The following is a 15,689-nucleotide window of genomic DNA, read 5'->3' on the forward strand; positions in this document are numbered from 1 at the left end:
AGTCTCTCAGCCATTTGAGGACTTTTTCCTTGTTTTCTGGGGTTTAGATCAATAGTTCATTGAGTCTCCATCTGAACGAGTTTATGGGTCTGTCCGGGGTGAGAATATTAATCCATATGGGGGCATGGTCGGATAGGCTAATAGAGCCAATTTGGGCCTTGGAGCATAATTTAATGTGCTTGGATGAAACCAGTAGATAGTCCAAGCGCTGATATGAACTATGCGGATTCGAATAAAAAGTATAGTCCCTAACGCTAGGGTTTAGGGTTCTCCAAATGTCAACCAGGTGACATTCATGGAAAGATTTCCTCAATTTGCTAAGGGCTTTATTTGAGATAGATTTTTGAGAGGAAGAGTCCATTGGGGGGACCAGAGTAAGGTTGAGGTCGCCTCCCATGACTGTCACACCCTCTCTGAAATGGTCAATCATTTGAAAAATTTTGTGTAACCATGTAACCTGGTTGACATTTGGGGCGTATACATTAATAAATGTGTATGTCTGATTTTCTATGTTACCTTTTAAGAAAATAAATCTGCCCTCAGGGTCTAGGATTTTACCTAAATAGGTAAAAGGAGTATTTTTACTAAAGCCCATGCTGACCCCTCTAGAGGCGGACGAGTTAGTACCACAGTGAAGCCTATTGGGGAAGTAAAAGTGGGATAGGTTCGGGAAATTATTAACTCTGAAATGTGTCTCCTGGAGGAGAACCACGGAGCAGCCCAGTTTCTTTAATTCTGAAGGGACTTGGCAGCGTTTAGAGGGGGCATTGAAACCTTTTACATTATAAGAGGTAACTTGTATATCTCCCATATTATGTTATAAAAGGAGTGGGACTGCTCCGCCGCCCCTCGCCACAGGGGGCACGCATCCTAAACCTGCATGGAAGCACGGATAAATACATAGCATTATTTATTTCTGCGGAGTATTAAAGGGACCGCAGGTCATTTTGCATTCTAGAACAAGAGAAATAACAGTATAACTAGAAAATAACAGTACTAGTATAACTAGCTGAGTGGTAGGCATGATAGAGCCTAAAACGGAGTTGGGGGGAAAAGAGGAAAGAAACACATGTTAGAAATCACTAATTTGCTAAAGAACTGGCGGATATGGAGGATCTTGTCTGAAAATGGTTATCTGAGATAAGTAGTCTTCTGGACGTGGTTCTTCTAGAATTCCTGGGGCTCTTTTGATGTTTGGGGGTGTGTTGGTGTTCCCAGAAGCCTGGGTGTGGAATTTCAGGGAGGTTGGATAAGTCCTGAATAGGGTCCCAATTTTCTATCACAAGGGGTTTCTTCTGGAGGTGATCGAAGATTGAGTTCAAATCTGCATAATTGGAAACAGAAAGTCTGCGCCCTTCATACATGAATGATAGACCAAACTGAAAAGTCCATCTGTAGGGAATCCTATAATCTCTGAGCCATCTTGTCAGCGGTCCTAGAGCCCTTCTTTTATCCAGGGTGGATTGGGCTAGGTCCTGGAAGATTTGTATATCATGGCCATCCCAGGTCACTTTGCAGCTTGACAGGCGTTTAGGATGACAGCTTCTTTAACCAGAAAGCTGAGGAATTTGCATATAATGTCCCTTTTAGGGGCTGTGGCAGCAGGCTTAGGCCTTAGAGCATGGTGAGCCCTTTCTAGAATGACTTTGTGGGCTGTTTCGGGTCCCAAAAGTGACATGCATATTTGTACCACAGTGCTTGGGATATCTCCTGTGTCTACAGACTCAGGAACACCGCGAAAACGTAAGTTGTTTCACCTACCCCTATTTTCCTGGTCTTCCAGGGAGTTGCAGAGGCTGTTCATCTTTTGCTGGATGGTCTGGAACCGCTGGAACACTTCAGTTTGGTGCCGTATGATGGCTTCTTGCGTACATTCAAGCGTTTCCACCCGGCCTCCCACTGTGTGATTTCTTGCTTGATAGCAGCTAAATCAGAGCTTAAAGGCTCCAGTGTAGATGCCAGGGAAGAGGATAATAGCTCCTTAAGAAATGTGAGTGAGATAGGAGGTCGTCTGTGTCCTCCTCACCTCCTGCAGCTTGATCCAGCAGCTCAGTGTGTTTAGAGCGTGGGGCGCGTGTTGGACCCATCTTGGGGTCTCTGGATACATGCAGCGCCACTGCTTTCTTTATGAATTTGTCCATCTCCCTGGTGGTAGGATTCCTCCTGTCTAGTACAGCTTGGTCTCCGGGTCTAGGGCCTCCAATTTTTACCATGATCGGTATGCCAGCATATGAGAAAAAGGCTTCAGTGGTGATTTCAATAACAGCCTCAGGCGTCCATGCTGTTCAGGCGCTAGCTCCGCCACCCTATGGCGCTGGATTTCGGAAGAACCTAGGGCAGGCTAGAGGGGTTAAAGGGGAGGGGTTTCATATGAATAGCGACGAGGGACCTGGGCAACGGCTGCTTGAACGCTGCCCCTGGGCACCTTCAGTCCTAATTTGCATATTGAATAAAAGTGTTTTTGAAAATAAGCGACAGACAGCTAAACAGTAAGTAGCACTCCAAAAAAACAAAGGTCCAAGCAAGTATATCCCCTAAATAATGGTAAGGGGGGGTAGTCACTGAAGATAACGAAAAGGCAGAATTACTAAATGTTATTTTTTTAGCTCTGTATATACAAAAGAAGAGAAAATAGCTGATATCTGTGGTGCTGGGGCTCTTAGTACATCCAGTAATATATTCAATTGGCTAACTGTAGATATGGCCCAAGATAAGTTAAATAAGGTAAATGTGAACAAGGCTCCGGGTCCAGATGGATTACACCCAAGAGTGCTTAAAGAGCTCACTTCAGTCATTGCTGTGCCACAGTTTATAATTTTTAAAGATTCTCTAGGTACTAGTACAATGCCAAGTGATTGGCGCAAGTCAAATATGGTGCCCATATAAAAAAAAAGGAGCTAGGTCCTTCACAGGTAATTGTAGACCAGTTAGTTTAACTTCTGTTATGGGGAAAAATGTTTAAAGGACTCTTAAGGGACTATAAACAGGTGTATGTGATTGTAAATAATATTATAAGTGATAACCAACATGGGTTTACCAAGGACAGAAGTTGTCAGACTAACCTGATTTGTTTTATGAGGAGGTGAATAGTAGCCTGGACAGAGGGGCAGCTGTGGATGTAGTGTTTCTGGATTTTGCAAAGACTTCTGATACTGTCCCTCATAGGCGTTTCATAGGTAAAGTAAGGTCTATAGGCTTGGAAAGTATAATTTGTAATTGGATCAAAAACTGGCTTAAAGAACGTGTCCAGAGAGTTGTGGTCAATGATTACTATACCGAATGGTCCCGGGTTATAAGTGGTGTACACCAAGGATCAGTGCTGGGCCTTCTATTATTTAATTTATTTATTAACCCCTTCAGGACACAGCCTTATTTCACCTTAAGGACTAGGCCATTTTTTGCAAATCTGACCAGTGGCACTCTATGTGGTGATAACTTTAAAATGCTTTTACTTAGGCAGGCCATTCTGAGATTGTTTTTTCGTCACATATTGTACTTCATGACACTGGTAAAATTGAGTTAAAAAAATCATTTTTATTTCTTTAAAATACCAAATTTACCAAACTTTGGGAAAAATTAGCAAATTCTAACTTTCAATTTCTCTACTTCTACAATACATAGTAATAACTCCAAAAAAAGTTATTAATTTACATACCCCATATGTCTACTTCATGTTTAGATCATTTTGGGAATTATATTTTATTTTTTGGGGATGTTACAAGGCTTAGAAGTTTAGAAGCAAATCTTCAGAAATGTTCAAAAACCCAATTTGTAGGGACCAGTTCAGGTCTGAAGTCACTTTGCGAGGCTTACATAATAGAAACCACCCAAAAATGACCCCATTCTATAAACTACACCCCTCAAGGTATTCAAAACTGATTTTACAAACTTTTTTAACCCTTTAGGTTGAGTTTAATTCCCACAAGAATTAATGGAAAATAGAGATACAATTTCACAATTTTACTTTTTTGTAAGTTACAAAGGAAGGGTTAACAGCCAAACCAAACTCAATATTTATGGCCCTGATTTTGTAGTTTACAGAAACACCCTATATGTGGTAGTAAACCGCTGTACGGGCACACGGCAGGGCACAGAAGGAAAGGAATGTCATACGTTTTTTGGAAGGCAGGTTTTGCAGATTTTCCATTTTAATTAATTTTTTTACTTTTACAAAGTAAGGGTTAACAGCCAAACAAAACTCAATATTTATGGCCCTGATTCTGTAGTTTACAGAAACACCCCATATGTGGTTGTAAACTACTATACGGGCACACGGCAGGGCGCAGAAGGAAAGGAATGCCATACAGTTTTTGGAAGGCAGGTTTTGCTGGACTGTTTTTTGTTTTTTTTTAAACCATGTCCCATTTGAAGCCATCCCCTGATGCAACCCTAGAGTAGAAACTCCATAAAAGTGAACCCATCTAAGAAACTACACCCATCAATGTATTCAAAACAAATTTTACAAACATCGTTAACCCTTTAGGTGTTCCACAAGAGTTATTGGCAAATGGAGATGAAATTTCAGAATTCAATTTTTTGGCAAAATTTCCATTTTAATCCTTTTTTCCCAGTAACAAAGCAAGGGATAACAGACAAACAAAACTTCAATATTTATGGCCCTGATTCTGCAGTTTACAGAAACACCCCATATGTGGTCGTAAACTGCTGTACGGGCACACGACAGGGCGCAGAAGGAAAGGAATGCCATACGGTTTTTGGAAGGCAGATTTTGCTGGACTGTTTTTTTTGACACCATGTACCATTTGAAGCCCCCCTGATGCACCCCTAGAGTAGAAACTCCAAAAAAGTTACCCTATTTTAGAAACTACAGGATAGGGTGGCAGTATTGTTGGTACTGGTTTAGGGTACATATGCTTTTTGGTTGCTCTATATTACACTTTTTGTGAGGCAAGGTAACAACATTCATCTGACAGGTTAGATCATGTGATATTTTTATAGACCAGGTTGTCACGGATGTGGCGATACCTAATATGTATTCTTTTTTATATTTATGTAAGTTTTACACAATTATTTCTTTTTTTAAACAAAAAAAATCATGTTTTAGTGTTTCCATAGTCTGAGAGACATATTTTTTTCAGTTTTTGGGCGATTACCTTGGGTAGGGTATGATTTTTGTGGGATGAGATGATGGTTTTATTGGCACTATTTTGGGGTGCGTGTGACTTTTTGATTGCTTGCTATTACACTTTTTGTGATGTAAGGTGACAAAAAATTGTTTTTTTTACACCGTTTTTATTTTTAGTTTTTTACGGTATTCACCTAAGGAGTTAGGTCATGTGATATTTTTATAGAGCAAGTTATTACGGATGTGGCAATACCTAATATGTATTCTTTTTTATTTATGTAAGTTTTACACAATGATTTCTTTTTTTTAAACTAAGAAAAATCATGTTTTAGTGTTTCCGTAGTCTGATAGCCACACTTTTTTTCAGTTTTTGGGCGATTACCTTGGGTAGGGTATGATTTTTGCAGGATGAGATGACAGTTTTATTGGCACTATTTTGGGGTGCGTGTGACTTTTTGATTGCTTGCTATTGCATTTTTTGTGATGTAAGTTGACAAAAAATGGTTTATTTAGCACAGTTTTTATTTGACTTTTTTTTATGGTGTTCATCTGAGAGGTTAGATCATGTGATATATTTATAGAGCCAGTCGATACGGATACGGTGATAACTAATATGTATACTTTTTTTTATTTATGTAAGTTTTACACAATAATATCATTTTTGAAACAAAATAAATCATGTTTTAGTTTCTCCATATTCTGAGAGCCATAGTTTTTTTCAGTTTTTGGGCGATTATCTTAGGTAGGGTCTCATTTTTTTGTGGGATGAGATGACGGTTTGATTGGCACTATTTTGCGGTGCATATGACTTTTTGATCGCTTGCTATTACACTTTTTGTGATGTAAGGTGACAAAAAATTGTTTATTTAGCACAGTTTTTATTTTTTTATTTTTACGGTGTTCATCTGAGTTGTTTGTTCATGTGATATTTTTATAGAGCCGGTCGATATGGACGTGGCGATACCTAATATGTATACTTTTTTATTTTATTTATGTAAGTTTTACACAATAACAGCTTTTTTAAAACATTAAAAAATGATGTTTTATTGTCTCCATATTCTGAGCCATAGTTTTTTTTTTTTTGGGGGCGATTGTCTCAATTAGGGGCTCATTTTTTGCGGGATGAGGTGACGGTTAGATTGGTACTATTTTAGTGGGCAAAGGCCTTTTTGATCGCTTTCTGTTGTACTTTTTGTGATGTAAGGCGACAAAAAAATGGTTTATTTAGCACAGTTTTTATTTTAAATTTTTTACGGTGTTCATCTGAAGGGTTAGGTCATGTGATATGTTTATACAGCTGGTCGATATGGATGCGGCGATACCTAATATGTATACTCACCACCCCTATTTTTTACCAATTTGTTGTTACTTTATTTGGGGAAAATGACTTTTTTGTATATTTGACGTCACGGGACTCCCCAGCACATTTAGCCAAGGTGCCTGCCGGGCGACGGTGATCGGAAAAACACAGGACGTACCCGTATGCCCTGTATCCTTAAGTTCCAGGGCGTACCGGTTTGCCAAATGGGCGAACATATGGCGATGTCCGCCAGCGCCATATTCTTTTACATTGTAAAGAACTTTGACCCATGACACATACATCAGGTGGTACGGGACAGCCAATTGAGACGTTTCAGCACATGAACATACCCCCTACCTTATAAATTATCTGGCCGCCATTTTACATTCAGTCTTTTGCCAGTGTAGGGAGAGGTTGCTGTGTGGAGCAGGGACAGACAGTTAGGGACACAAAATGCTAGCTGATAAGGCCACAAAAGTTCTTTTAAGGTCCAGTATAAGTGTGCTATCAATAGGTGTGACTTACTGAGGGGTGTAATATACCTAAAATATATTAAGATAGATAATTTGTATTGTGCAGCAGTTGTGTGCGGTTCTGCTGCAATACTGCAGCTATACAGAGTGCCAAACGCTATTGGAATTAAAAATTTCTATTGCTGTGATATACAAGTTGCCCCCCAAAAAAACTAATTGAAGCAGGGGTGTTATATACTAATAATATACTTTCTATATTCTGCATTTGGGTAGTGCAGCATTTGTTTGTGGTTTTGCTGTGTTACCTCATCTACACAGAGTGACAAACGCCATTGGAATACTTTCTACTGGTGTGATACACCAGTTGCCCCCCATAAAAGCTGATTGATGCAGGGGTGTGATATACCTTCTTCCACAAATACTGCTCTTCTATAGGGACTTCTGTTACAGAGTCATATTGAAAATGACAGGCAGAGGAAGAGTCAGGCCATTCCGCAGGGGTGGTAGGGGTCGGGCAGATGAACCAGGCTGGAGCCTAGGTGGAAAGTTGCAGAAGGTGTGTGTGATTTCATCAAAGGAGACTTGGTTAAGTGGCTCACTCAGCCTTCCACTTCTGCACGCTCCTCATCCTCTCTATCTGCACACTCTTCACTCTCTGCTGTGTGCACCCCCAAAAACACCACCACCACCACCATATCCCCTCCGCTCGAGTCAAAGGAATTATTTTCCCATCCATTACAAGACCTTACTGATGCGCAGCCATTCTTGGCATCGGATCAGGAAGAGGAGGTATCAACGGTCGCCACCCAGTAGTCTGATGACAATACCCAGCCTTATCAGCCTAAGAAGGGTGGTCCCCGCTGTTGCTCCCTGCTCCAAGATCTCTAATGTCAGTGGTGGTGAAGGGGACGATGATGATGTGTTGATGGATGTTCAAATGGATACCCACAAGAGAGGAATAGAAGGGAAGTTCAGAGGGAGTGACGGAGCAGCAGATAGGGAGTAGGAGGAGGAGAAGCAGGCAAAACTTACAGTGTGCAAGAGGCAAAAAGAAGACTGCTAAAGTAACTAGAACGAGCCATCCACCATGCATGGTCACATCTGGTGCTCCCAGGACGCCGGCACATAGCTCCACAGTGTGGGCTTTTTGTAACGTGTCTGCTGTTGACAAAAGTGTTGCCACCTGCAGACTGTGCTATAAATGCATAAGTCGCGGTAAGCCCGACACTCACCTAGGGACGACTGCCTTAAGAAGTCACCTGGCCTCCTATCACCGAGCCCAGTGGGAGCAATGCCGTCAGAACCCACAAAGACACACTCCTGGTGCTCCACATTCTGCCTTTTCTCTTTCTCCTCTCTCCTGTCCTCCACTCCACTTTCCACCGTGCCGTCGTCGCATTCATCTGGCAAAAGACAGGCTTCCGTGGCCCAATTGTTCGAGCAAAAAAAGATGATGACGCCGGACAACCCTCTTGCCCAATGGCTGACCACTGGCTTGTCGGAACTGCTAGCCCGCCAACTACTGCCATATAAACTGGTGGATTCGGAGGCCTTTAGAAAATTTGGAACACCACAATGGAAGGTCCCCGGAATGAAATATTGCTTCCAGAAGGGAATCCCAGAGCTATATGGCCACGTTAGGCGGCAAGTGAATGTATCTCTGGCACACAGTGTCAGTGCCAAGATACATCTGACCACAGACACGGGGTCTAGCAAACACGGGCAGGGAAGGTACATAACTTTTTGCTGCCCACTGGGTGAACCTTCTGACGGCTGTCAAGCATTCAACCTGTGGCACCCGTGTGGATTTGGTGTTACCACCACGGACTGCATGCATGCCTGCCTCTTCTTCTCCTTCTCCATCCTCCGTCTACTCCTCGGCTGACTACTCCTTTTCCACTGCTACCGCCTCTTCTACTATGCCCCCTAAGCTCCCCAGAACCTATTCGACTTGCCAGGTGAGACGTTGCCATGCTGTGCTGCGGCTGTTGTGCCTGGAAGCCAACAGCCACACTCTTCTTGCACTGCATTCAGCTTTGCAATCACAGGCCGATCAGTGGCTAACCCAGCTCAATTTGACAGTTGGTAAAGTGGTGTGTGACAATGGTGCCAATCTGCTGAGCATGCTGAAACAGGGCAAAATGACACACAAGCCATGCATGGCACACGTCCTGAACTTAGTCATTGTTGCCAAATACCCTGGTGTCCAGGACAGGAAAATCTCTGGCATTTTAGAAGATCTTACACGGCCATGGCTCGCCTTGCTGACATCAGCAGCGACACCACCTGCCCATCAAACGCCTGATTTGTGACTGCCAAACGCGATGGAACTCCACCTCGTATATGCTTGATAGTCTGCTCCAGCAAAAATGTGCAGTTAACAACTACTTGTACGAACTCTGCGGTAGGACAGGTTCTGTGGAGCTTTTATGAGATCATCAAACTGGTCAGTCGCAGCCAGGGTGCCATCAGTGACATTATACCTTATGCCTTCTTTCTGGAGCGTTCATTGCGTTGTGTCATTGATCAAGCTGTCGAGGAGCAGGAAGAAGAGGAAGTTGCAATGCTGGATGAATTCCCAGGGGTGCTACCCCTTCTGAGAAATGTCAACAGGAGTCTGAAGAGGAGTCAGAGGAGGATGGTGCCGGGGTGGAGGAGAAGCAAGAATAGCATGCTTCAACTTTTATGGGATACCTGGTGTTGTCCGTGGCTGGGGGGAGTAGACAGAGGATGACATTATCCTGGACGATAAGCAGGAGCCAGACCACTCCACCGCTTCCAGTTTAGTGCAAATGGGGGCCTTTATGCTCTAGTGTTTGAAGAGGGATCCCCGTATAAAAAGCATAAAGGGCATGGACCAGTACTGGGTGGCAACGTACTTAGACCCCCAATACAAAAACAAAATGGCAGACATGTTACCTGTATCAAAGAGGGCTGTCAGAATGCAGCGCATCCAGGCCTTTCTTCGAGAAATGCTGCACTCTGTTTTTACGGGCACTGGCAGAGGAAATTCCACTCACAGAGAAACAGTTGCAGGTACCAATCCAACCGCGTGATCTACCTCCAGCCACATACTTAATTGTTCTTTTATGTACGCTGAATACATACTTTTTGGAGCCTGTAGTATACTGGCCTACTGGAAAATTGAAATCCAATGACCGTGTAATCTACCTCCAGCCACATACTTACTAGTTCTTTTATGTACGCTGAATGCATAATTTTTGGGGCTTGTAGTACACTGACCTGCTTGAAAATTGATATCCAATGACTGTGTAATCTACCTCAATCCATATACTTGTTCTTTTATGTGCACTGAATGCATAATTTTTGGGGCCTGTAGTACACTAGCCTGCTGGAAAATTAATATCCAATGACCGTGTAATCTACCTCCAGCCGCATACTTACTTGTTCTTTTCTGTACTGTGAATGAATAATTGTTGCGGCCTCGGAGTAATTCAACACCAGTGACAACCACTAGTTATCGAATTTTAACTATTATCATTAGTTTTTTTTTCAAGAGAGGAGATTTTGTTAGCCATGTTTTTAATTCAATTTTATATTTTTAGTTCTTTTAAATATATGTATTTGACCTGTATTTCCACTAGCCTGCAGTAAAATTGATATCCATTGACCGTGTAATATACCTTCCGGCCACATAATCACTTGATCTTTTCTGTCTAGTGAATGCCTAATGTTTGGAGCCTGTAATCCAGTGGCCTACAGTAACATTTTTATCCACTGACCGCATAATGTATATTGAGCCACATAATCAGAATTTATTTTATGTCAAGTGAATGCCTATTTTTTAAGGCCAGTACTCCCCTGGCCGAAAAAAAAATTAATAATAATTCTAGCCTCTGACAGGGCGCATTTCAGAGAATTTCACTTTAAGACACATAAAAATGTCCCCTGATTAAGATACATATTTTTTGTTGGAATTTTTGTCATTGATCCCCCTCTAGTATGTCACTGTCCATGTTGTGGGACTATTTGTGCACTTGTAAGTATTTGGTGGCTACAAATATGAGCTTAAGGTTTTTCAGGTTCGCCTGCCATTAAAGTGAATGGAGCCCGCCATAAACTTGCGGTTCGCGAACATTTGATCACGTTAGCGCGATTGCATTTGTGAACTGTCCCGCCTGATGTTCGTCCATCACTAATTACCACTTTACAAAGCGTTGGTGCAGCCTTATCTGGAATATGCAGTTTAGTTGTGGGCACCAGTCCATAGAAAGGACATACTGCAGCTGGAAAAGGTACAGAGGAGAGCAACTAAACTAATAAGGGGAATGGAGGGTCTTAGTTATGAAGAAAGATTAAAAGAATTGAATTTATTTAGTCTTGAGAAGAGACGTATAAGGGGGGACATGATTAACCTATACTAATATATAAATGGGCCATACAAAAAATACGGTAAAAAACTGTTCCAGGTAAAAATGCACTCAAAAGACAAGAGGGCAATGCCTCCGACTGGAGAAGAAAAAGTTCAGTCTCCAGAAGCGTCAAAGCTTCTTTACTGTAAGAACTGTGAATCTGAGGAATAGACTTCCTTAGGACGTGGTCACAGCAGTAACAGTGGACAGTTTTAAAAAGGGTTTATATGAATTCTTAAAAGTAAACATCATTAATGCTTGTGAAAACGTGTAGAAATCTGAGTCACTTCCTTCTGGGATTCGCGTCCCCACCTATTCCTGTTCCAGGTGGAGGCACTATATATGCAACCTCACCCTTAGTATGTGTGTGTCATGAGGAAGGATCGCTATTGTCTTTGATCCGAAACATGTTGACTGGAGTGTAACTGGCTTTTAATCCGCACTGAAAAATAAAGGTAACATTTAATTGAGCTGGACTTTTCCTCTTTTTCTTAACTCAAGTTACGCTGTGGTTCCCAGCATGGTCCGTGCTCGGTGCAACAGGGTTTGAGCACACCTACCTCCTTCTTTTTGCCCACCTATTCCTTGATTGAACTTGATGGACTTATGTCTTTTTTTTTTTTACCGTATCAACTATGCAACTATGTAACAAACAGCCTTTGTCCTGCGTAATACAGCGCAGGGCAAGGAGAGCATTGGAGCATGAAGTGCTCTGATGCTCATGTCAGAGGGGTCTTCCTGGGTGAAAATGGATATGTGTACATTGTAAACAGTAACATAGTAAAATATGGTAAACTAAACAATTTGCAGATACTGCCAGGTGTGGGGCACTGCAGTAGTAATATTACACAATCCTGCTATTAATAGTTTTCCAAATCCTATTTGAGCCTTACCATATTCCATCCAGGATAGAGGTAGTCTGTTCCAACAAACTCAAAGTAATGAGCCAGGCCTTCCTTTAGCCAAACATCTTCCCACCATACAGGGGTTACTAAATCTCCAAACCACTGTAATATAAACACAAATCATTATATATAGTGCACTGACCTTTGAGTAAGAAATACAGATGTGTCCTTTTTACCTTTCTTATTGGCTTAGCATATCCTGAGATAAAATGGTGCAAGATAACCAGCTTTTAAAAATATATATTTTATAATGCCTTATCATGAAATGTCTAACCAATTTAACTGTGTGGTCAGCCGGCGGTAGGTTTTTAATATCATGCTGCAATATTGCATAGAATTTGTTTGTGAGACATTGAAGTTTTTAAGCAAATTTGAAAGGTAAGGGTGAGCATATCTGTATCATTCTTATTTTGGTCAAGTTTATAGTTTATAAAGTCCAATAAGCTGATTAATACACTGTGCTCTTTCTGAAATATTCAATGACACATACTTAGCAATTTCAATAAAAAGATATCCAACATAATGTCAATCAGTAAAGCAATATGGTGAAATAAAAGGGTATTAGGCAATATCTATAAATCTCAAAATTGGACAACCATTATACAATTTTAACTATGACATCCTGCATTATTTAACTATTTTGTTACATAGTAATTAACTTTTCTCTACCTTTTTAAAAAAATTATTCTTAGCTTACACAATATTAATAGCGTCAGAACTTTGAAGAACAAATATAAGAATATAATTAACTGAACTGTAATTTGTATGCAAGATACAACTATTAACGGTGTTTCCTGGTTTCTAAATACTCATGACTTATTTTTAGGATAGGTCATCCATATCAAATTTTGGGGATATCAAACAATTGGCACCCCCATGATCAGCTGTTCATAGAAATTGCAAATGCCAGAAACAACAGATAAGATAGAGAATAAAACTGAAAGTTTTGACCACTGAGTAGTAACCATAGCACTATAAGCAGGTGATAAGTGGTCAATTTGGGTCTTGGACACCCAACCATTTAATTTGTATGACCTATCCTAAAGTAATCATTATAAATTCAAAATAATTTTCATGTGAAAAATTGTACTATAGGAGATACTCCATGAACCCTGTGAATATAAAATATATGAATCAAGTTAAGATCATGTCCCCCAGGATTATTTATTTAATTTATTTTGCTACATTCTTTGACACCTGCCAATATTTTTTGTGGTAAGAATTAATGATTGATGTTCATAGTTTATTGCTTGTTTTGCATTTAATTAAGAGATTTAGCTAAAAAACAAATAATCCAGGGGAAATAATCATTACTTCATCCAAATAAGCTAGGTTCTAAAGCACATACATCAAGTATATATTGCGAGAAGATAGTTAACATCTTGTGGTTGGGTGCTAGGCTTTCTCACACCGGTCCCATATCAAATGTGTACCCTGTTTAAACCTTGGTAAGCACAGAATTCCTCTACCAGACTCATTAATTATATTTTATAAAAAAAAAAACACTTTAAACTGTATTAATTGTGCAATTATCCATACCACTTTACAAAGTATTCCATACTGCACAACAGTGTAAACAGGTTGTGCATTATTAATTAATTGTTTGTTGCATTGATAAAGACAATTTTGCTCTTAGGACAGAAGTTTTTGTTAAGCTTCTTTATGCAGTTGCTTATAGAGGTCCCCAAGAGAGGAGCACCCTCTGTGGTGTTTTTGCATCCTAATAAGCCAACCCTTTTAAAATAATTCTTGTAACTGTCCCAGAAATGTATTTTTCCAGGCTTTATACCTGATTTCTATTCTGCATTAACAATGACATAAATGGGCTATCCAGTAGTAGAGGTAAGTGATTCAAAAGTCTTCTAGCAGTTTAAAAAAGAAAGATTGCTCGTACTAAAAAGCTTTGGAGAGTATTATAAAACAAAAAGCTATTTCAACAATTCTTTGAACTCTTATCAGGCAGTCACATGCACATTTCTTTAACATATCACAACGATACTAATGCAGTTTTAAGAGCAGGTCTACTTTAAATAGGCTTAAATGAAAATGATTATATAACATCAATCCAGGAGAATAAATAGACATTGCCATAGTTTGTTAATGATCACACTGTAGCATTTTCACTCAAGACATATCTGCGCACAACAAGCTGAAGATGTTTTATTGGCCATTTAATGGAAAATAAACCCTGCTCATAAATGGGTCTATTTTTCTTTTAACTACCTTGCTATTAAATTGGTTTGAAAACATTACTACCATGATGCTTCAAAGCTAAAGGACTATATTACATGTATTTAATCAAATAGAGGAATCTATTGAAGTTAATGATTTCAATATCAGGTCAGTTTTGCGAAAAGCACATGTAAACCAGTGAAGGAATGTCCGGGTCTTTAAACTACATTTAAGTTTTTATTTAATTTTATTTTTTATTTAAAAATGTGATAATTACCTGCAAAGGTTTCTTTCAAAGAGCTAAAATAGTTGGAAGACATGCTGATTGCATAGCAGGATCTCATTCCTTTCAGCTTTTGAAGCCTAAGATAATGGTTGTTAGCTACTAAGAAAAGAGCTTTCTGTCCCTCTAGCAACCTTCCTTAGCACTATTGGTGTTTAGCTAGATATAGCTAAGTGTAATATGTAAAATTTACAACAAAACTAGGGAATATACTTTAGAGAACTCTTGCATACTGTCTGATGTGAAACATCCTGTGCATACACAAAAATTATGGCTGGGTCTTTGTGGGTGGGTTAATGTCAAACTGATTTGAACCAAAACAAAGTTTGACATGTATATGAAACTTAGCCAGAACACTCTTGTAATAAATCATATTCCTAGTATTGGGAAGAAAAAAATAAAGAGAAGCATTGATTAAAGTCTAGAGGGACATAATATTTTAATCACATTCTCAAATTAACAGAGACAATTTATGTCCCCCGTGGAGCAATTAGTTTGTCAAAGTAATCTGTTAAAATAGTATTAACATTTATATTTTCAATTTCATGTGCAATTATAGTATATTCTAGTTTATAGAGGTGGGACGACGAACCCTTTAAATCCACAAATTCCTCGAATCACAAATCCCTTGAATCCTGACCTCATTTACTAAATTTGAATCCGACGAATCCATGACAGAGGGGAGCAGTGCAGTCCCTGTATTCTAATGCATCAGCCCTGTTCACTGTAGTATATTCTTATGATCTAACCTGCATTGTTAATATATAATAATCCATCTGTATTGCTTACATAACAACATTAAGTTCTGTAGCAGAGAGGAGGAAGGAGGCAAGCCGGGAGGATGGGTGGGCGGTGCGTAACTCACTACGTCACGTGCCTGTGCTACCCACTTTATGAATGAGCCAGGCGGCATGGTCGCGTGACATTGTGAGTGACGCACCAGGGGCCTGCCTCCTCCCTCTTCTCTGCTATGGAAGTTAATGTTCTAATGTAAGTAATACAGATGGATTATTATATCTTAAAGGGGTTGTCCGGGTTCAGAGCTGAACCCGGACATACCCTTATTTTCACCCCGGCAGCCCCCCTGAGCCTAGCAT

The 15,689-nt window shown here is 40.1% G+C and overlaps 1 protein-coding gene across 1 annotated transcript in view; it reads right to left on the bottom strand.

The window, feature by feature from the left end:
- Positions 1 to 15,689, bottom strand: part of TRHDE (thyrotropin releasing hormone degrading enzyme) — a 1,265,007-nt gene that overhangs the window by 683,169 nt on the left and 566,149 nt on the right. Inside the window, exon 5 of the mRNA XM_044280434.1 lies at positions 12,126 to 12,239. Within this exon, the coding sequence (XP_044136369.1) occupies positions 12,126 to 12,239 (114 nt within the window). The remainder of the gene's footprint in view (positions 1 to 12,125; positions 12,240 to 15,689) is intronic.

Source organism: Bufo gargarizans, chromosome 2, assembly GCF_014858855.1.
Source record: "Bufo gargarizans isolate SCDJY-AF-19 chromosome 2, ASM1485885v1, whole genome shotgun sequence".
Classification (NCBI taxonomy): Eukaryota; Metazoa; Chordata; class Amphibia; order Anura; family Bufonidae; genus Bufo; species Bufo gargarizans.